The sequence below is a fragment of the Melanotaenia boesemani genome, chromosome 12 (assembly GCF_017639745.1).
Source record: "Melanotaenia boesemani isolate fMelBoe1 chromosome 12, fMelBoe1.pri, whole genome shotgun sequence".
Lineage (NCBI taxonomy): Eukaryota > Metazoa > Chordata > Actinopteri > Atheriniformes > Melanotaeniidae > Melanotaenia > Melanotaenia boesemani.
This window is the reverse complement of record NC_055693.1, coordinates 9,812,220-9,834,877: the sequence shown is the minus strand read 5'-3', so window position 1 is coordinate 9,834,877 and position 22,658 is coordinate 9,812,220. Positions and strand designations below refer to the sequence as shown.

General features: G+C 38.8%; 3 protein-coding genes across 7 annotated transcripts; 2 read left to right on the top strand and 1 right to left on the bottom strand.

Moving 5' to 3' along the window:
* Positions 1 to 1,695: 1,695 nt before the first annotated feature.
* On the top strand, positions 1,696 to 7,692 carry LOC121650281 (cytosolic sulfotransferase 3-like). Of its 4 annotated transcripts, none has more exons than XM_042001728.1 (8): positions 1,696 to 1,776; positions 4,062 to 4,194; positions 4,282 to 4,410; positions 4,553 to 4,653; positions 6,100 to 6,226; positions 6,319 to 6,416; positions 6,493 to 6,667; positions 6,752 to 7,692. In XM_042001728.1, exons 2-8 carry the CDS (start codon positions 4,062 to 4,064, stop codon positions 6,862 to 6,864), a joined length of 876 nt encoding a protein of 291 aa, XP_041857662.1. In that variant the 5' UTR covers positions 1,696 to 1,776; the 3' UTR covers positions 6,865 to 7,692. The 4 variants fall into 4 exon arrangements, with proteins under 4 accessions (XP_041857662.1, XP_041857660.1, XP_041857659.1 ...); XM_042001726.1 differs by lacking the exon at positions 1,696 to 1,776 and adding an exon at positions 2,256 to 3,849 and having other exon boundaries at positions 4,001 to 4,194; XM_042001725.1 differs by lacking the exon at positions 1,696 to 1,776 and adding an exon at positions 2,257 to 3,849.
* Positions 7,693 to 11,244: 3,552 nt separating this feature from the next.
* Positions 11,245 to 16,531, top strand: nms (neuromedin S). Of its 2 annotated transcripts, none has more exons than XM_042001731.1 (7): positions 11,245 to 11,332; positions 12,997 to 13,043; positions 13,473 to 13,529; positions 14,870 to 14,896; positions 14,992 to 15,045; positions 15,365 to 15,436; positions 16,193 to 16,531. In XM_042001731.1, exons 1-7 carry the CDS (start codon positions 11,260 to 11,262, stop codon positions 16,220 to 16,222), a joined length of 360 nt encoding a protein of 119 aa, XP_041857665.1. In that variant the 5' UTR covers positions 11,245 to 11,259; the 3' UTR covers positions 16,223 to 16,531. The 2 variants fall into 2 exon arrangements, with proteins under 2 accessions (XP_041857665.1, XP_041857664.1); XM_042001730.1 differs by having other exon boundaries at positions 16,190 to 16,531.
* Positions 16,532 to 16,589: 58 nt separating this feature from the next.
* On the bottom strand, positions 16,590 to 22,658 carry pdcl3 (phosducin-like 3). Its single transcript, XM_042001729.1, has 6 exons — positions 22,554 to 22,658; positions 20,934 to 21,054; positions 20,600 to 20,690; positions 18,524 to 18,667; positions 18,018 to 18,226; positions 16,590 to 17,152 (listed from the first exon to the last, which is right to left on the bottom strand). Exons 1-6 carry the CDS (start codon positions 22,557 to 22,559, stop codon positions 17,007 to 17,009), a joined length of 717 nt encoding a protein of 238 aa, XP_041857663.1. The 5' UTR covers positions 22,560 to 22,658; the 3' UTR covers positions 16,590 to 17,006.

Sequence of the window (22,658 nt, the reverse complement as noted above, 5' to 3'; positions counted from 1 at the left end):
CACTGTGCCAGACATCACAGAATTAAGAAAGTCTGCTTTCGTTGGAGCCACTTCCTGCTCCTTTCCAAGTCATCTTCCTGACCCCTGCACTTTCTCCACCTGGAAAGACCTTCTGCGGGAGACAGCTCGCTCCCTTCACGGGGCGGCTGATGACAATGCTACACTGACCAATTCAGCGGCTGACCATCTGCAAGCAGAGAAACTGGTGTTACAAAAGGTTCAGAATGACTGTTTTGCTGAAGAACAGAGAGCTCTCATGGCTGGACATGCTCTACCATCAGACAGTCGGCTTCTATCCCTGTCACCAGAATATGATGGAGCCACAAAGCTACTCAGAGTTGGTGGAAGGTTGCGGCATGCTGAAGGACTAGCTCTGGACACCATCCACCCTGTCATCCTGGATCCAAGCCACCCTGTGACAAAGCTTATCATAAAAGACATTGATGAGTCGCTACTGCACCCTGGGCCAGAAAGAGTCCTTGCTGAGCTCAGACGCCGGTTTTGGGTCCTACGGGGCAGAGAGGCCATTCGGAAACACCAGCATTCATGTCTGGAGTGTCAACGATGGAAAGCAAAACCTGCTATACCAAAGATGGCCGATTACCCCCCTGCTCGACTTCGGCTCCATAAGCCACCGTTTTATTCAACCGGAGTCGACTGCTTTGGACCTTTCCAAGTGAGGATTGGTCGCCGTACTGAAAAAAGGTGGGGCATCATTTATAAGTGCATGACAACTCACTCAGTGCATCTGGAACTGCTGGAGAGCCTTGACTCAGATGCTTTCCTGTTATCACTGAGAAGGTTCATCTCCAGACGTGGCAAACCTTACGAACTCCTTTTGGATAATGGCACCAACTTCGTTGGGGGAGAGAGGGAGTTGCGTGAGGCAGTTGCTGCCATGGCGCCTGAGTTGAGGGACCAACTTGCAGAGCAACAGATATCCTTTCAGTTTAATCCCCCAGGTGCACCGCACTTTGGGGGCACATGGGAAAGGGAAGTAAAATCCATTAAGACTGCTCTGCGTGTTGTGCTCAAAGACCAGACTGTTCCTGAACCGGTTCTGCTTACCACCCTGGTGGAGATCGAAGGCATAATGAATGCAAAACCTCTTGGCTACCTGTCTGCTGACGCCTCTGATCCAGACCCAGTCACGCCTAACCTCCTCCTAATGGGCCGTCATGACTCATCACTTCCTCAAGCAATCTATGACCCCAGTGATCTTGGAAGAAGGCGCTGGAGGCATAGCCAAGCCATCGCTGATCACTTCTGGTCATCGTTCACTAGTCATTATCTGCCAGCTCTGCAAGAGCGCAGCAAGTGGAAAACGGACCATGGTCAGACACCATCAGCAGGTGATGTTGTCTTAATAGTGGATCCTCAACTCCCTCGAGCATCATGGCCTGTTGGCCGTATTTCTCAGACACATCCAGGACGAGACGGACGGGTCCGCACTGCGACTGTTCAAGTAAAGGACCGCACGTATGTTCGTCCTGTTGCCCGACTCATCCTACTTCCAGCATTCGACGACGAGGATGAAGAAGAGCCCTCAAAATAGGCTTTCTGTGACTCTTTCAACTGCCATGCGGACAGTTGGGGGCGGCCTTGTCTGAAAGCCTATTCGTCTAAAGCCGTGATTAACGAAGTGTACCTGAACGCCCCATCACGGGAACTGTGCCTGACGAGTGCATGCAGAGCACCTCCGTTTTGACATGGGTATTATGAGAGCAGACACGGAGGAAAACCGTTCTTTGTTCGTGTGCGTTTTATGAACAACAAGTAAGTTGTATGTTACATGTTTAGGTACTTTACATGACTATTTGTAATTTTATTTGTTAACTTTACTTTAGTCTTTTCCCTAAATTTCTTATTGATTAATAAGAGGCTGTATTTTGCTAGCTTGTGAAACGTGCTCACTGTGTACAATGGGTAGCTCGCTAAAGTAAGCTAATCCCTATTTGTTGTGTATTTGTACACGTTTAGTGTATAACTGTTTATTTACCATGTTCACTAGCTTGAAAACTGTACTCCTGTAGTAGTTATGCTTGTTGATTGATGAAGAATTATAGGGTGATTTGAGGAGGCATTTCTTGTAGTAATGCCAGTTCTGTATTGTTTCAAAGCAATTTATCATCAGTCACACAAGTTATTCGCATTATTAACAAGTGTTATTACTTGCTCATTTGTTTATTGGCAAACAATATTCTAATTGTATTATCCTGTTTATCTTTCTGTTTAGACCACACACACACCCACACACACAACCCACATACACGCTCATCAACAAGCATTCTTATACTTAAGCATCTAACCTGCCAAAACCAACCTGTATCTGCTGCAATTGATGACCAGAATAATAAAGCTGATGAAGGATTCTCTGGCCGGAATCTGTCCATTGTGTTCCCATCCCAAAGTGAACCATTAATCCATATTTTACAACTTCACTGTTCACACTGTTACGACCCCTACTCAAACTAGGGGTATTCGGGTCGGTAACAAATCAAATGGAACAAAACTTAAAGTATGTACAATAATTTATTACAATACAAAACGGGTTCAAGTGTTACAAAACAACCAAGGTAAGCAAAGAAATCCTAATTAACATAAGGTGTCCTCATTCGAGGTAAGAATTAACCAAACACAATCTTTTCTTATACTTTAACCAAAGTCCACTCTAAATCACACAATATATCACACAAATCAAAATACTACGCATACACTTCCTTAAACAGAGCTTGTATATAAACCAAATCAAATATATTCTTAACTAAACAAAAGGTGTCCGCTAAACCAAGATATACAAAAGAGGGCGCAGAATCTCAAACAACAACCTATTCTGGTGTCTAAATAAATAAAGGGAAGATTAATGCTCCTACAAACCAACAAGGTACTCAGTCCAGCTACTACTCAAGCAAAATCCCAGAACTAAGGTGTCGAAGGCTTGTCTCCCCTCCGAAGGAAGGTGGAGCCGAAGACGGCCAATCACCAGGAAGATGGAAGAAGGAGGAGGTCTCTGAGGCCAGGTGCCGGGTGCAGGCTATGCAGCATCTCATAAACCCGTACCCAGGCCAGAGGCCAGGGGACGTGACAACACACACATATATATGTGACAGGAAAAGTTGTGAGAACTGAGTCTGAGAGCAGCTGCTGGACATGAAGTGGCTACAATAGAAAAAGCTCAACATCCTATAGCTAAAAGCAGCAAGAAAGCAAATCATTTATGGAAATCTGAGAAACAAAGGCAGTGTTGTGAATGCAAAGGACATTTTTATGAGCTGTTGATTATTTTACAACTCACAAAGAAAGAAGCTCCATGGCTGATGTTACTCATTAACTTCACTGTGGTTTGTATAGAAGCTTATAGCTAATCTGCATCTCAGTACGCATTCAGGCTCCAGGAATATCTTTCATATTTAAACTGTTTTTCCTTTTCTTAATTGAGTCACTTTGATCGCCATAGACAAATGTCATCAAGCAGCTGTGGGAAGTTTCTCACAAACTGCACACGCATTACAATCATGACATCAGAAGTGCACTGTGAGCAGTAAAATTAAGAGCATCAGGACTGTACCATATATGTCAATAAAACATGAGCATGAGAAGAATCATATAAACAAGATGGGTACTGAGAATCAAACACAGAGGATTAAATCACTACTTGTAGGTTCAGGCAAATTGCTGATAAAAGCAGGACGAGGACTGTTAAACATTAACAGTCCTGTGTTTTACTTTGTGTTACTGTGTGTTACTGGGGGTGTTTCTGTGTTACTTTGTGTTGTGTTACTTTGACAAAGTAACACACTTAGCAAAGAGAAAGGGAGCAAAAACCAGCGGACAAACTTATCAAGAAAGGTAAAAGTTGTTTTGCTTACCTTCTGGGAGGAATAATGTTAATTTAGAGCCGATGTAAATGTAGATGAAGCCTTAATTGTCTGAAATAGTATGAAGGTTAATGTCAACTACATGTGAGAACCCTTATATTTATTTATATATCTTTCTTTAGCCCCTGCAGTAGGATTTCTGCAACCCCATGATTTGCATGTTTGCTTTGTTTGTTTGCAAAGATGACTTCTCGACCGCAGCTGTTTGATTTCCACGGAGTCTCAATGATTCAGTGTGTCACCAGAAACTGGGAGAATGTTCAGAGTTTTCAGGCTCGACCAGATGACATCCTAATTGTAGCATACCCCAAAGCAGGTTAGCAAAGCATTTGTAAACCCATTTTATAGTTTAGAGCATGTAGATATGAGTATTTCATTTTCCTGCCTCTTTCGGTGCCTTTAGGAATCACTTGGGTCTCCTTTATCCTTGACCTACTCTACTTCGGTCAGTCATCTCCAGAGCGCCAGACATCTATTCCTATCTATGAGAGAGTACCTTTCTTGGAGATGGCCATCCCGTCTGTGGTTTCAGGTTGATGATCAAACTTTATTACTGTGTTTGACATGTGCTCTAAAATCATTTAATTTGCTTGTTATTATTATCTAGTTTTCACAATACACCTCTAAGTATTTGACAAAGGTTTTGCATTTGCTATTTTCGCTTCCTAACACAGGAACAGAGCTGGCAGACAAGCTTCCCACCTCCCCAAGACTCATCAAAACTCACCTCCCAGTTCAGTTCGTGCCAAAGTCCTTTTGGGAGCACAATTGTCGGGTATATTGGGCTTGGTATTATTTGTGCTTTCTTAAACTATGACCAAGATACAGTACCAGATGATGCTGACCTTAGTTTAAAGCAGATTTAAACCATGAAACTGTCATGAACTAAATCTATTGATTTGTGCACTGGAACACAACTTTCTCACAGTGTGATTTAAATTTTGTGACTAATCTAGTGATTTATGCCTTGGGACACATTTTTCTTCTTATTTCTTTTTGTACACAAGGACACAAACAAGAATGTATGTAAAAATACAGTAGCAGCATCATGTGAACTTCTTATTAAATAAGCAATTGAGAATTAATAACTAAAAGTCCATATTTAAAGGCTGGAGGGGCTTGATGGTGGAGTTACACATGACCAAAACACCTGAACCTATGTCCTATCTGATCTATTATTTCCTGTGAACTTCACCTAAGTTTTCTGTTTACTTTCATTATGTTAGATTTTTTTCTGTTAGATTCAGGCATTAAAAAATAGTTTTACTAGTTTGATTTTAGGCTAATATCCGATAGTCCGATATTTTACAACTCATTTGGCCGAAAACTGATAGCGATCACAAAGTCAGCCTACTATCACCTTAAGAATATATCAAGAGTAAAAGATGTGATGTCTCAGCCGGACCTGGAAAAACTAGTCAATGCTTTTTATTTTTAGTTGACTTGATTATTGTAACAGTGTTTTTACAGATCATTTAGACAACTGCAGCTTATTCAGAACTCTGCTGCTCGAGTCCTCACTAAGACCAAGAAAGTGGAGTCCAGCTCTGAGGTCTTTACACTGGCTGCCTGTTCGTCAGAGAATAGACTTTAAAGTTCTGCTACTGGTTTATAAAGCTCTGAATGGTTTTTGGACCAAAATACATCAGCGACCTCTTGACCCAGTATGAACTCAGGTCATCTGGATCCAGTTTCTCATCAGTTCACAGAGTCAGAACCAGACATGGAGAAGCTGCATTCAGCTTCGATGCTCCACATGTCTGAAACAAACTCCCAGAAAGCCTCAGATCAGCTGAAACACTCAATTTATTTAAATCCAGGCGAAAGACTCACCCGTTCTCTGCTGCACTTCAATAGTTTTTATCGAGAAGTCCAGATCTGCATCTGGTTTTTATAAGCTTGAATTTTTAAACTTAACCATGTTTTAATATTGCTTTTCCCTACCTACACTGGAACTTTATTTCTTGCATTTTATCTATTTTATTTCAGCTGTTTTTAAATTAAATTTTTTTCTTTTTGTGTTTTTTATGCTCTCGTCATTGCTGAAATGCTTTTAATGATTTGTGTAAAGCACTTTGAATTGTCTTGTACATGAAATGTGCTATACAAAGAAATTTGCGTTGCCTTGCCTTACCGATACCTACTTGTCTCAAAAATCATCTATTTGGTTGCTCTGTGGTGTTTATGAGTTTGTTTGGTGTGCCATTTCCTTTTCTTGTAGATTGTCTATATAGCACGCAATGCAAAGGACAACATGGTGTCTTTTTACCACTTTGATCGCATGAATCTGATGGAGCCAGAGCCTGGGGAGTGGAGCAGCTTCTTCCAAAGATTCCTGGAGGGAAAGAGTATGTATAAGAATAAAGTAGTTCAGTCATACAAAGACACTGTTTCCTCCACAATGCTTAGGTTCTGTATTCTTCTTTTTATGTGGCCTCAGTGTTGTATGGCTCTTGGTATGACCATGTCAATGGTTGGTGGAAGAAGAAAAAGACTTATTCAAAACTTCATTACGTGCTATATGAAGATATGATTGAGGTAATTTAGTAACATTTCTTTTCCTGGCTGCTTTTCATGCTGCATGTAATGTAAAGATGATATTTGACGTTTCCAGGATACGGGACGGGAAGTAGAGAAACTCTGCTCCTTTCTTGGATTGTCTCCTTCGGCTGAAGAAAAAAGAGCAATCACATGCCGAGTGCAGTTCGATAACATGAAGAAGAACAAGATGACCAACTATTCTACAGTCCCCGTTATGGATTTTGAGGTTTCTCCCTTTATGAGAAAAGGTAAGAGCAAAATTGTGATGCAAGAAACTGACACTCCATGTTTGGCAAAAAAAAAGACTTGAATGATTCTCTGTGGTTCTTCAGGGAAGGTTGGGGACTGGAAGAACCACTTCACTGTGGCCCAAAGTGAAGTGTTCGATGAGGATTACAAGAAAAAGATGAATGATCCCACACTTCAGCTCCGCACTGAAATCTGAAAAAGAAGATAGATCCACGACTAAATGTGTCTTCAAAGTTATTAATTCAATGCAGTGTAGCCTTAAATATGACGGTGGAAATATGGACTGTTTGTTTTTGCTATGAAAATGAAAATGAAGACTAAAGAGAATACTAATGATTGCACTGACATTGTGGCCACAAGCTTTTTGCTAATGACAAACACATTTTCACACTGAACCATATAACTGTATGCTGATTGGCATTAACTGTTTTTCTGTTGATATATATGTTATGAGAGGGATTAATAAGGTTACCTTTTATTAGCTTCATTCCTTCACCAGTATGTGTCAAGCAAGATTTTTTTTTTCTTTTTGTATTATCAGTAGTGGACAGCACACTCAGTGAGCTCTCTTTGGAGAGGATTGAGTAAAAGAAAACTAATGATTTCTCAAAAATGGGCTAAACACAGGAGAGAATTTTATCTAAATCTTATTACACTATCTAAAATTTTACACTAACATTTACTTTCTCACTACATCCGCTGATTATAAGGTCCACTGGTGTAATCCCAAATTCCAACCACAGGTGAGTTGAAATTAATGAAAGGGCTGCAAAAGCACAAAAACTCACCATATTGGGTTGGATCAGGTCTGAAATGGAGCTAGGAGATGAGTCAGGAGTGACAGTTTCACCATATCGTGCTACATGTTGATGATACATTTCCTGCCCTCGTCTGTTTGTGTGTAACTCACTGCATGTGTTTTCTTGCCTGGATTTTTTTTTTATCATGTACAGCACATAGGGTTGCTTTATATATAAAATTGACATGCTTTGTGGGTAAATAAATTTCCATTGCATTACCTTTCCTGTAGCTTGCTATCTTCTAATTTCATCAGTTCCTCACAGCTCATCTACATTATTTGAAACCCCACACCATCAGTATTCAAGATTGGGTTCATCAGTGTCCTAAGTAGAACAAATGGACCATCTAACCACACCTTTTTGAGGTTTGAAGGGGATTATTTTCAAATGCCACCATTTCCAGACTGCAAAGTATCTGGAAATTAAAGTCAATTGAAGTTTATTGCCAACAGGACTTAGACAAGCATTTAAGCAGAATACAGCCCCACTGAATACAGCAGAGTTAATGGATTGGGAAGCAGGCAGAGGAGATGGTGTTTCAGGACAGAGGATCTGAATGTCCAGGGTTGGAGATGCCAGGAATGGGCATCACTCAATGGTCATTAACCAGAGAAGGTTTCTCTTTGGCAACAGCAGCTGCTTCCGCAGAATTTCTAAAGGACATGAACACACACGAGTACGCCAGGGCAGACTCAAGTAAGTTAAACAAGAAATTAAATTTACAAGGAAAGATGCAACACTGTTTAATGCCCAACCAGCTGGCGCTGAGTGGAGGAAAGACCAGGGTAGACATGATGCAGGACTAATGAACAAATCCAGAGGGAAAACAGGAAAAAAGAACCTGAATGGCAGGCAACTGAGTCTGGAGAATTAAGTGTAGACAGCTTATTACAGGAAATTGTTTTGTTGTTGGTGTGTAGACAACAAATTGGGTTTTTGTTTTTTTGGGTTTTTTTTTTTTTTGTCCAAAATTATCAGAAAAACATGACAGTTAATATCCTATCTGTGAAAGCTGAATAGTCCACAGACAAAAACCACAGTCTACGATTAACTTTTTATAAAAATATACATCAGTGATTTGTTATTTAATTTTACACAATAATCTTTAACTAATACTAATCCTGAGACAGTGTGAAGTAACCTTTACTGACGAGAGAGTTTTGGTGTGAAATCAAAGATTTTTGGCAAAGGAAATGTGAGTGTCAAGCTCTGCGTCCACGGTTCACTGGATCAGAGCAGTTAATCCCCGAACACAACAGCATACAGTTTCCACATCAGAGAGACACCAGACAGAAGGTCTGTCATCTGATCAGTTAAATAAAACAACACTCAGGTCAGTCAGATTCACAAGCAGCAGCACAGGACATTTTAACTGGCACCTCCTGAATATAAATGTGCCAGATTTAGCCTTGTAAATACGCAATTAAGGTTAAAAGAGGAAAATCATTAATGGAGAAGGTGAAGGTCTTTTGGTTTACCTCTTTAATCAGTCATTATTAAGCACTAATGGTTTAACTGAAAGGAAGGTTAATGGTGTAGAAACTCAGTCGATCTGTTAGGGGACACAAGTGGTGAAAGATAAGAAGAGTTTTTTTTACATAATCTAGAGTTTACAAATATTCTCAAAGCCAAAATCCAGAAATGGCTGCACATTGTTAATAAGGTATCTCAGCTCCTGTGTTGGTTTCAAATCAACCAGAAAGGCAAACTCACATTCAGGTCAAGATGAAGAACAGACAGCAAGTTGAATCATTGATATCCAGAATACAGATAACTGACTATCACACATAGTGTTTTTTTTTATTATTATAATTTTCTTTTTTTTTTGTTGTGTTTATTTTATGGCTGCAACATGTCTCAAAAAAGCTGGAACAGGGTGATGTTTAGCATTGTGTAACATCCCCTCTTCTTTTAACAACTGCCTGGAAGTGAGGAGACCAGTTGGTGGCGTTTCAGGAGAGGACTGTTGTCCCATTCTGGTCTGATGCAGGGCTAGTTCCTCAACAGTCTTTAGTGCTGAATTTCTCACATTTATGCTGCTCCAAATGTTTTCTCTTGGTGAAAGGTCTGGACTGCAGGCAGGCCAGTTCAGCACCCAGACTGTTCTCCTGTGATGCCACGCTGTTGTGATGGATGCAGTATGTGGTTCAGCTTTGTCTTGCTGATATATGCAAGGTGTTCCCTGAAAGAGACATCTGGATTTTGCTGTACTTTTCAGCATTAATGGAGCTACACAGATGTGGAAGCTGCACACGCCATAGGCACTAATGCAACGTCATACCATCAGAGATGCGGGTTTATTACCTGATAACAAGCTGGATGATCCTACTCGTCTGTCCTCGGGATGTGGCGTCCACTCTTTGTAAAAGAAATTAAAATTCAGATTAACTACAGAACAGTTTTCCGCTTTGCCTCAGACTGTTTTAAATGTGTTATGGCCCAGAGAATATGGTGGCATTTCTGGATCATGAAGATCACAAGGATCTAGTTTTGACCTTCATCCTTGTCCTTCACAGGGATTCCTCCTGATTCTCTGAATCTTATGATAATGTTACACACTGTAGATGAGATCTTCAAAGTCTTTGCAATTTTAAATTAAGGAACATTCTCCTGAAATTGTTTCATCATTTTGAGACACAGTTTGTCTCACATTAAGCTCCGCCCATCTTTACATCTGAGAAACTCTGCCTCTGAATGCTCCTTTTATATCCAGTCCTGACCTGATGCCAAATAATATACACTATTGGTATTACTTATCAAAGTCTCCACCAGTTGTTTTTATTTTGCCAATTACTTTTCTAGCCTTTGTTGTGTTGCTCAAATTCAAAATAAGCTATTTCCATGAAATGGTAAAATGACTCAGTTTCAACATCTGTTTATGTTCTAGTGGTAATAAAATATAAATTTATGAAATCTGCAAATCATTGCATTCAGTTTATATTTGAATTTGACACAGTGTCAATTTTTGAGAGATTTGAGTTGTATAAATTCATCAGTGGGGAATAAAATCAGATTTATACTAGTTTTTTCTTTAGGACCAGTAAGAGTTTTCACCAATAAGAGTGGCTGGTTAGCTCAATTGGTAGATCATCAGTGTCCCATGTGGGAAACCAGCATTCAAATCCCCTAGGGGATGAATATTAACACCTTCCAGTTGGGTCCTTAGGCAAGACCCAAGAAACTAACCATTGTAAGTCCCTTTGGATAAAAGCGTCAGCTAAATGACTGTCATGTAATGTGACCTTGAAGGTTACTATTTGTCTGCATTCCCTGAGTGGTCATTGGCTGTTAATGTCTAAGCAGCTAGATATATAGATAGCCCAAGGGTATAGGAAGTGGATGCATGTCTGATGTTCCATACTACCTCACCTACTCAGAACTCTACTTATGGATTTTTTCTTTTCCAGCTGCCATCCAGTCTTCCCCTGAATCATATAAAGCGTTTTTCATCAGGTCTGTGATCCATTTCCCTTTCAAGCTAAAACAAAACAGTCATATCCATATTACCACCCTGACGTCAGCACACAGCTAGCCCAGGGTTCCCAGTGATCGTTACTGCGAGTATTGCGTGTCAGCATGTGGGGAATATGAGGTAGATGCGCGGGAGGTGCGCACGCTGATGGCCCGATCGATGTGTGTGATTGGTCATCTGTGAGGATGCCCGTCAGTCTGCAAAGTTGTGCGCTTTTTAAGTGCCGCGGAGAGCACGGTGGTCAGAGCAGAGAGCAGAGGACAACGAGCCGAGCCGAACCGAGCCGAACCAAGCGCACAGAGGATAAAGAACAAGAGACATGAGGCTGCCGACTGTACAACAACTTTTTCTTCTGTGTTTATTTGGATTTTTCGGATGTTGGAGCGCAACAGGTGAGTACTACATCCACATCAGTGTTTGGAAAAGTTTGGGGATTTTTATGTGATATTAGACTTTTGGGGCAAAGGAATGGTTGTTTTCACCATAATCAATGAAAAACAAATAACATCACTTTGACTGGAATGACTTCAGGCACCAATATAACATGGACAGATGGATGCGCTTGAACTGGTGCGTTACCTGCCCGCAGTGGAGGATACGAGCAACCCCTGCCACCCAAGCTGGTAGCTTTTAGAAATTTAACGGATGGACAACATTTCAGTGTTGGGGGTGCAAAAGGGAATAGTGTTTGACTAAAATACAACACATTTTAAACAATTTATTCAATTTTGCTCAACTTTATGGAACATGAATGATGAGTAAAATTTTATTCAACGTCTCTCCCAGTTCAGAGAAATTTAGAATGACCTTCACAGAGACTAAATCCCCTTGAACCTTAAGAAGAATTTGAATTATAAATGGTAAATCAATATATTAGAGTATACTCTGCTATCAGTTTTGTTTTTTTTGTTTTTTTTTTTTGTTTTGTTTTTTTTTTTGTTTGTTTTTTTCAATTTACATTTTCCAGAGATTTATATGATCAAGGTTAAAAAACATATCCTGTCTTTAGAACTGTCAGGCTAAATAGCTTTGTCATCTACTAAATTCATCTTATAAACCCTGGAATACATTTTTAATGGATTATTCTATTTTGTTTTAAAAAAGGGGTTTAATGAATACATTATTAAAGCAAAATTATTTAAGCTGCCTTTAACTTGGCCAGTAGTCGTTATCGAATAGTTGAAAGGGTGAAGTGAGAAACTCCTTCAGGGATGTATTGACTTTGTAATGGGCTGCATCACCACATCTGCATTACATTATGAAGATGTTAGAGGTTTCTCATTGTGTTATTACTGTAAGTCTGCAGGTGTGGTACATTAATTGAAGTTTATTTTAATCCATATGCTCAGCAGTTTCCTTTACAAGAGGATGTGGACCAACTGTATCATCAGTCAGACCTTTTATATATTGCAGCTTATCATAAAGTTACATAAGCAATCAGATTAAACTGAAAATGTCCATTCCAGTCTGTCTAGAAGGTAAAAATCATGCACAACTTCTCTCTTAACAGTTTGTGATCTACAGTGATGCTGTGACACATGAAACACATTGACATAAACGCAAAAGATTATGTAATTTAACCAAATGTGGTCCGGAAAAATACTTTTCTTTTCTTTTGTTTTTTGCTGATGTGAAGTTATTGTTTCAAGCTTCAAGCTGCAAAAGAACATTGTCATTTAGAGACTTTCAATTGTGCTTCAGTCGGGATCTGAGACTATTTTTCTCAAAGACTTTAAAAATGTTGTACCAAAACTCTTATCTCTTGCCAATCTCTGGTAAAGTCATATGAAATGTGGATGCAGCAAACATATAAAAGTTCAGCATTTTCAACATGAATTTTTTATATGTTGACTTGTTTAAAAAAGTGCTGTTTATTTGTATCACTCTTTATTTAGAAATGCATGAAATATGACAAGAATTAACTGCAATCACTCTCATTCATTGTAATAAAGCTTGTTTGTCTTTTTATTGACTTTTTGTGGAAAAAAAGGATGTTGACTGTATAGTAGCTATAACAGAATATTATTATATCCTAATGTTTTTGCTCTTTGTCCAGATGCCAGTCCTTTTGATCAGTGGGAAGATGGCTTAGAGTTACGAAAGGTAGGAAAATATACCTTCGTCATCCATATTCATTCATGTTGCAAACCAGTCAACCTGTGTTATAAGTACAACCTGTACTGAAACCCTCTCTTCTCTGATCCCATTCCCACATCATCCCACATCAAACTATCTTTGCTATTGTTTTTTCCTTCCTAACTCAGTGGCTAAACAGAACCTTCTGGCCCAATACCTTAATGTAAACATCACCACTTGAAAGGACAGTTGTGTAGCATGTTTTCAGCTCATATATTAAATGCAACAACAGCTTCAACTGTAAAGATGAATAAACTTTTAGCTTTTCTTGTTAGTCAGTGTAATGTACGGTCATCCAGACCACCAGGGCTTCGTTTATGTTATTTGCATTGAGCCAAGACATTATGTTGCCTTCAATGTCTGTTACAAAATCACACATGTGTTGTCTGTCTGCAGGTGCGAGGCGTCCAAAATGATGATTTGAGTGATGTGTTGTGGAGAGATCAGAATGAGGTAGGCCAACATTAAATTCCCTTTTTGCATAGAGGCAACTGATCATTTTTATGGCTGAGCTGTGATACTGTTTACATTCAAGATTCAAACAAGGATGATGAGTTTGTTTTTAAAATAAATGTGAAGAATATGTACTGATTCAACATGCTACACAGAGGATTTCTGTGGCAGGTTGAAGGCTGTGTGAATCAGTTGGCAGCTTCTAGAAACAGAGATTTGATGGGAAGCATCTGTTTTTTTATGCTGCTGAACAGTACGTAAAAGCAGAATTAAGATCCTCTCCAATTCCATATGTGCAGGGAAATTAGGCTGAATAATAAGACTATAAGATTTTAAGGCCTGTAATTTTAGTCCAATATGTGATGTAAAACCCAAAGCCTCCAGACATAAAAACAAATATTCACCTGCAAAATGTGAATGAAATTTAATTGCATGAGGCATCATCAGTTTTCAGTGCTGCAGCAGAAGCTTGTGCAATCATAAAAAGAGGAAAAAGAAAAACAACATTAAGCTGAAAGCACCAAGAAATTGTGTATGCACCAGATATTTGGTTTGTGCTAACCCTCTCTGTGACTCATGTGACTAACGTGGCAGGAGTCAATGCTGCAGACACATGGTGGTAAACGATGCTCAGGCCAGCCTGAAGCAGAACTGTGCAGACATGTAAGAGACATTTAGTTTTGAAAATCTTTCATATAACCCTCTATGGCACAATTTTTACGAGTTATCCAAGAATTTGTCAGCTCACTTTGAGTAGTGAGCACTCATACCTAACACTATACTAACAAAGGCCTGATGCTGGTCTGATGCAAAGAATCAAAGATTTGATGCCTGGGAAACAGCCAGAGCTGCTTTCTGTTGCAGTTCAGTAAAGAAAATTAGAAGTTATCATTTGGTTTTTAAGCTTTGGACATAAGACATTCAGTCCAGTGATGTCAGAACTCCTGCTTTGTAGAGAAGTTGTTGTTGGATGAGCTCTGCAGGCCAATAGGAGAACATAGATACAGACTTTTATCGCATTGTTGAGAAATGGATTACGCAGCTTTAGCACAACAAACTGTTAGCACACAGCTGTTACCTTTTAGTATAAAAAAATTGAACCAGTATATTTAATTTAAAACAAAGCATTGCATTAAACTCTGTGTTCAAATATGATCAAATTCTCAGAAATGACTGTTGAATTCATTAACTGTCTTCTTATTCTTTTGGTCCATTATCTTTTTGTCTGTTATAAATAAAAGCAATGCACTGAAAACAGAAGGAAGTGGGTAATGGTGTAAGAATGACATGAATTCTAAATATTACTTCTATTATTAACTTGAGATTGTGTTCCTCCACAGGAGCAAGTCCAGAACATTTTCAAAAGAGTAGGTTTTCCTTTCAAGTTGTGTTTAGATTTATTTCTAACATCTGAAATTTTGTTCAGCAGCAACTGACTGACTGGGGCTGCTTCTTTTTTCAGTTCCTGTTTCATTACTCCAAAGCACGCAACTCTGTTGGAGCCGTACAACAAGAAGTGAGTAAACACTGATAGTGAAGTCTTTTTGTTTCATTGGCTCTTTAAAATTACTTCTGAATGTAATAAATTTATGATTTGGGATTCAAATTGAACTGACTGGATCAAAATAATTGTATTACTGTCTCATTTATTACTGGCTCATTCTCAGTGTTTTTCTGAGTTGTATTAAATTAATCAGATTAAAAATAATCCAACACTTGATAGATGAGCTGTAACATGAACAAAGACTCTTATAATAATTTATAAAGTGTTAATCTAAACATAATCTTAGAACTAGTCATTTTCCACATCTCTAACTCCACTTTTCCTCCTTCAGTCTCACTCAGTTCATCCTCTGATGCGACTTTCACCCAAACTGTCCCAGAGGAGAAAGAAGGTGGTACTTCTGGTAAGAAAAGATTAAACACACATACACACACACACACACACAAACTAAGCCATTAACTCTGTGGTTCTAGACAGTTACATGGATGTGAAAATGTAGCATGAAGAGGGTGGTCATTTCTTGCAGAAATGTGTTAAAAAAAAAACAGTGACAGCACCTAAAATTCTATTTAAGCAAAAGAAATTTTTAACTACCATAAATGTTCTAATGTTACCTTTCAGCAGCTTTTTCAAAAGTTTAACATTAAGCCGTTTTTGATTCATAAATTTGTTTTGAGCTACTTGATCAGGAATGGGGTTAAATAATCCAGAATCTAAAATATAATTTACATTCTGGGAAATATTTCCCTTTTTGCTAATGCAGCGATCTCTAAATTAAAGTTGGTAAGCCTTTATAAAGACAGATGGGAGAAATGCATCAACCAGCAGCTCTCCATCTTGCTTGCTAAAAATATATAAATTAGATTTGAAATATTCTTGAACATTTGAAAGAAAGACTGGGGACCAGAACATTTTAGTCCTTCTCTCTTCTGTCATCGATTATTCTGTAACACAATGGAGATTGATAAACAGACGCACACACTGTCCACTATTTCTCTTCTGCAAGGATTTAAGCTTTTCAGGTAGAGAAGAAAATAGTGAGTGGGTGATTAAGAGGGAGCCTTCATACATAAACTTAAACTGCATCATTGTTCATGTTCGATTTACTGCTTACATTGACTTGTATCTTTGTCTCCCTGTCTTGCTAATTACCCAGAAGATTCGAAGTCTGCCAGAGGGGATGTTGTAAAAGAAAAAAAATGAAAAGTGAAGGAAATTCTGCCCATGGAAGAAAAGCAGCTGCTCCATCTCTGGACTACGGATCAACCTGTTCTGAGCCCCTCTGGATTGTCTCTCCATCTAGAAAACAACTTTTTTTGTAAATAGAAAATAAATTACATGTAAAAGATGGAAAAACAGAACCACTCTGCTATGGCTGCCATGTGTCTTGATGCTTCCAAATGTTAGCTGTTCTGACTGGATGGGAACTGTTACCAGGAACATACTTAGCATAATGTTTAAAACACAAGACAGGGCTACGAGATACGAACTCCAAATGACCTCAAGTCTTTATAATCAGAAGTGACATCAATTCCCCCAAAAACATCAAAAAAGGATTTATTAAACTGATTTACTTTGGCAAGGCGGTTAAGTCACGTTTAATTAAAACAGAATTAAATGTACATTTTGTGACAATGATCATGAAACAATAAAAAAAGTTTACATTTATCTTTCATGGTTCTGCAAGGACATCGTTTAATGTTTGTTCAAATGACAAAAGGAGAGACTGTTTTCCCTCTGAAATGCACAGGAGGGATTCAACCGATTCACACTGAGTTTAATTCTTTCCAGCCGAGTGGTCCCATCTAAGTGCCTTTGAGCAGGACTGAGCTCTGCACATGAGCGCCACCTATACGATTAAAACAGGAATTGCATGTGCTGATGAAGCAGACGCCGTCCTCTCCGTCTCCCAGCTCGGGTGTTTCAGGTCTTCAGTTTCTGTGTAGCGGCCCAGTGGTCTCCAGTTTGTTTAACTAGTCCTCATCCTCAGACTCACTGTTCTTTCTCGTAGGAAGTGAACTTCTGATTGATGACATCAACTTGTCTTCGATTTGTTTCTTGGGGTTTTCCTCCAGGTCTGTCTTCACAGCCCCAGATTCCGATAACCTCCACTCCAGCTCTGGATGGGACACACCGGGGAAAAAAAAAAACACTTTAATCATGATATTATGAAAACATAAAGATTGCACTCACCCTGTCAGATGTGTAAAATATCAAAGGTCTAACTGAATGAAAGCATTACAAATTAATGCATCCATTTATTTGTCACATAAAAAATTATGAGGTCACATTCACTCTTTATTCTGAAAACAGAATAAAGTTAAACATTTTTAGCTCAAGGATGAAACTTGAAATAAAACAAATGAAAATGAAGTCCAAACAAATTTAGATCACCTGATACCTGAAAGCCTCTACTACAAAGCAGCATTAGTGACCGAAGGAGATAACTTTAGGTTTAACTCTGGGGTTTCACTTCAGGGCGTATCACCATGGGAGCTTATGGTGACAAGGTATCAACACAGACAATAAGGCAATCAGATCTCTTAAAAAATTCCATCAAAAGCCTCTGCATGAGGGATGTCTCTGTGGCAGGAAAGACTTGTAGCCTCCAAACAAAAAAAAAATCTATTTCCCAATTTTGGATTCTGCCGATTTTAAAGTTATGGAGTCTGTATTTCTACGTTCTTGCCAGGATTTTACTTTTCATTTAGCTGCAGCAGCTGGGATGCTAAAAGTATTAAATTCTTCTATAAGTTTAGGGTCGTGCTTTGTTTTACTCCTTTTCCAGCATTGTGATCCTCATTTTGTGGCAACTCCACCTTTTTGTGCACACAGTACAGGCCCCTGACCTTTTTCTGCTTTAATAAAACACTGTATCCACAAATAGACGCTTAAGGCTGGACTTCCACACAGCAGAGGACAGCTTTGGACGGACAGAGAAGTTTTACTCTTGTACATTTTTAAGTCATCAAGCCAATTCCCACCTTCAACTTTGAGGTTCATGCCCCCGAACACCAGAGGACCGATGAACTGGGCCTTCATCTCCCCTTCAAAGTAAACGAAGATGGTGGGCAGGTTGCGGTCGGGGTAGTTGGGGATGCAGGTGGTGGAGATGGACTTGAGAAACTTGGTCTGAGGGAATTTCCTGGCCAGTGAGCTCAGGTGCTGGTTGATGAGGGTGCACAGAGGGATGCTGGCGTGAGACATGAGCAGAGAGAAAACATTAAATCATTCTATTAAAAAAAAAACCTGTGGGATTGAATGGTCAAAACAGAAAAATTGATAGACCGACAGTTTGTTTTTATTACAAAAACATTTCAGACGCATTATCTTATTAGATTAAATTTCAGCTACAGCTCAAAAAAAGTGTTAAAAATGTTTCACAACTGTTTTAACCTTGCAGGGTTTCATGAGGTGCAAGAAAATTTAATATTTCTCCAACACAGAACGTGATTGTGATTTTTAACTGAGATCAAATGGGAAACTTTACCCTTGCTTGTAGAGGTGCAGCACCACCCAGATGCCATCTCCAGCCTTGTTGACCTCCTTGACATAGTCCTGTCCGGAGATTTCCCCCATCTCCCCAAACACGTTCTTCATCTGAGTTGCCTTCCACTCTGCAAGACGCTTCTGTCTAGAAGGAGATGCATCTCACGTCAGTACGCTGAAAGACTGAACCGAGGATCTGAATCCACAATTAGTTTCAAATTCAAAGGGAATTTCTGGGACTAGAAAATTCCCATAGGTGGTGTGTTGCGAATGGGAAAAGATACAAATGTAATTCAATATTCAGACATCACCGGTGGATTTTCTAAATAATCTAAACATATAAGGATGTTGCTATCACAATGTTTTTTAATGACAGCTGTGCAATAATAGACAAAAAGAGTTTCTGCTTGCAAGTCACATATGCAGCAATTATAATTATTTCTTTTGTTCTCTACCTCTAATAGCATCCAGCCATTTATTACTTCAGGTGGAGAGTTAGAAGATTTTGACAGATAAAGATTATAAAAGTTGACTCAGCAGGAACTTCTTCAGATTTGGTTATTGAGAATTTTAGACCCTCCCAGTGTGTTGAAGTGGTCCTGAACCCCTCTTTAGGCCTCTTGCGATAAGCAATAAGTCAATTAATTGCACGGTAAGAAAAAAATTAGCGCGATAAGTTTGCCTGCTGCGATCATTTTTTTTTTCTTTCTCACGTTACCGTAGACTGTGTATGACAGTAGGTTTCACAATGGAGTATCCTCACTAAACACTCTCTTTTCTGGCGGAGTGATCTTATTGTTTTGTTATTTAAAATTTCTTCTAGTTCCAGTGTAAAATGTTCTTTAGACATGAAGTTTATTGATCTTTGAAAGGGTGTACTTGCATTATTATGGCTTTGTCATATTAATTGAAAATGGTCTCAAAATGACAACATTAAAGCTTTGCACATTATTATCACTTCTCGCGATAATTTCTGAGAAAATTTATCGCACAGCAAAGTTTGTTATCTTGACAGGCCTACCCCTCTTGCACATTGTCATGTGTTGGTCAGGACAAACATAACAGTGGCATATATAACTCAGCAGGGGGGCATTTGCTCCATGACTCTGCACAGGCTGGCCCACCTCTTGATAATGTGGGGCAGTAAGCATCTGATGTCTTTGTACACAGTGCACATCTTCGGTGTGTTAAACGACGACGTGGATTTGCTCTACAGGGAAGTGGAGGCTCAACGCTGAAGTGGTCCAGCAGGTGAGGGAGAGTTTCAGCTGAGCATCCGGAGATTTCTTTTCATATTGCAAGAAAGTGCAGTGACTGCTTGTCTTTTCATTAAGAAACAAAGGTGTATATTTGGGGGTGGATGTACTGATACATCCATGGGCGAGCCAGCCACTGCGTGTTTCCCATGCTGACAGAGCTGGAGCTTACAGACAAATTTACAGGTTTATTGTGCAAACTTCAGAGGACTAACCTTTCGACACCTTATGTGTATTCAGTCACAACTCACTTTGCACTCAGTTTGCACAATAAAAGTGGAAATCCATCAGTGAGATCCAGATCTTTCTGATTTCTTTGCATGTTTTATGTCCTTTAGCTGTGAAGCAACGATACAGCCATTGCCTTTCTTGGACGAAGCGCAGAGTATCTTGATTTCAGTAATTAATACAATTTAGAGGGGTTTCTTCCTGCCCGGAGGAGGTTTCTGTGGAGGATACCTGCAAGGCTGCTCATTATGCATCCCTACACACTTTTATTATGTACTACTTCCTCTCAGGCGTACTCAGCCCTTAGAGTGGGCTCTTAAACTTTGGGGAGGACATGTAGCATCGACCTGCTCATGGGTCGAGGTGTTATACATCTACCTCTCCTATATGAGTTACCAAGTGAAGTTTGACACAGAATATGGCAGCAGACAGCTCCCATGTCAGGCATGTGATTGGTCTATTTTTGACAGACTTGGTGGTAGTGAAGCTTCTGTAATAGTAACTTCCCAGAGTGCGATATCTCACTCGCTTGTCAGAGAACCAGGGTTACATCAGTAACCTAAAGTTTAGCAAAAGCTGTGTTACCTGCTTACCTGTATATCTCAATAGCAGCCTCATCATCCTCACTGAACTCATCTTCATTCTCTTCTAGCTCCTCCAGTGTCATGCTTTCATATGTTTTAACTACATAAAGAAATAACCATAGTTAGTATTCCTTGTCCTGAAAATAACCCAGCAGACATTGATCAAATAGGGTCAAAATAACATAATCAGAACAGTTCAAATATAAAATACTATTTGTATAAAGAACATATGTTTTGATTGGATATGCTAAAGAAATAAACCTGAAGTGGAAGATTAGGGGTGATGATTTTAAAAAATGCTTTGTGAGGTAAAAACGGGTAGCTTCCATGTTGTCTCTCATACCAACAGATTGTTGCTGGAGGGCCAGCTCCTCCTCCGCCTCATCCTCCTGAGGAATCTCTTTGGGAGGAAGGATGCCTTTCCTCCTCAGGATATCATTCCACTCTGTGTCTTCATTTGGGTCCTTGGTTAAAAATAAAGCACACATACAGTTAACTTGGAATTATTTTAGCTCTAGCATGTGATAGTTTCCTTTTATACACACTACAGGGAAATACCCATCAAGTTAATAAAATCAGCTGACTTTTGAAGATTAGCACCACATTACTGAGTCGGAATATAATTTTCCAGTCTACCCATGGCACTGATCTTCCTTAAGCAGCACCTCCAAACATTTTATCTTAAATGTGTAAATAAAGCTTCTAGTATGTTCATGTCTTGTGGGCCTGTTTTTAAAAGTCAGTAAATGGTCACAGTTTCTGATCAGTTTACAGGAACCCATCAGACCTGAACTGAAAACATCATAAGAAACCTGCTTGTTTTGTTTTAAATAATGCATTTACAACATTTTTATATAATTTATTTAAACGGATAATGAAATGATAAGTACTTTAATAATCCCAGAGGGAAATAGCAATGTTGTAGTAGTTTTTCAAAATAATAAATAATAATGATAATTTTCATTTGATTCTTCAAAGACCCTATAAAGCCAATTTAATCAAGTTATTGTGATTTGTGACAATGTATTTCAAATAATTACCAAAGTACTGGTCTCCAATTGACTAATCATATTTTTGATTGTGTTTTCTAATCTTTTTTTATACTCTCAGCACAAAATTGTGACTTCAAAAAAAAAATCCTCATCTTTATTCTGAGGGGTTTCACACAAGGAGTTAAATCATATATCAGAGTTAGCTATCATTAGCTATGACAGTAGAAACCTTTGGTTCTAACGTGTAAATAAAAAGTAAAAAGAATTTTAATGAACTTTAGTCAATGTTCAAATTTCTGTTTTGGAAATGTATCCAAATAAGCTCCAAGTAAGGTAGAAAGCATTTTAAATAAAAGTACTTAATCATACACATTTTTATTTTTGTAATACAAACCTTATTTGTTTTAATCTCCATTGTTTTATAGTGATATAAGTTTTTTTTTTTTTAAACTTATCTGCCCGTCTATTCCTTTTAATTGATGGATAACAATAAACACATACTTAAGCCACGTTGATATTTATACCAAGAACATTAAATGTTGTGCAAAACCCTTACATATCAACATGCGTTCCTAGAAATGTAGCTTTTTTGATAAGTAATAACGACGAACCCTAAAACATTTCGATATAACCTTAAATGGAAACACAACATGTAACTTTCTACCAAATGACTAGCTAGATCACTTATATTCCAACCCAGCGATTCGGCTCTTAGCTAATGCAATGTCAGTGTTTACAAGTTTAGCGAAAGAAAGAAAAAATCCTAATATCCTAATCCTAATGTCTGATAGCAGAAGAGTAGGTAGGTATTGTGTTGATACGCCCAGCTACTAAACTACTAGCTAAGCGTCTAGTAATCTAAAAATGTCATTAAAAATATTAAAACTATACGCCAACGACTGATGATATTGAGTCGCTTCATTCATCAGCGATAAATTAAAACTCTTAATAGACAAACAACTTGTACAAACCTGCATCTTGGTAAGTTAGAGTTCCTTGAAATCACACCACTGCTGTCTTCACAGACACGGAAACAGAAAGACCGGAGAGGGACCAATTCCGGCAGAAACTAGAAT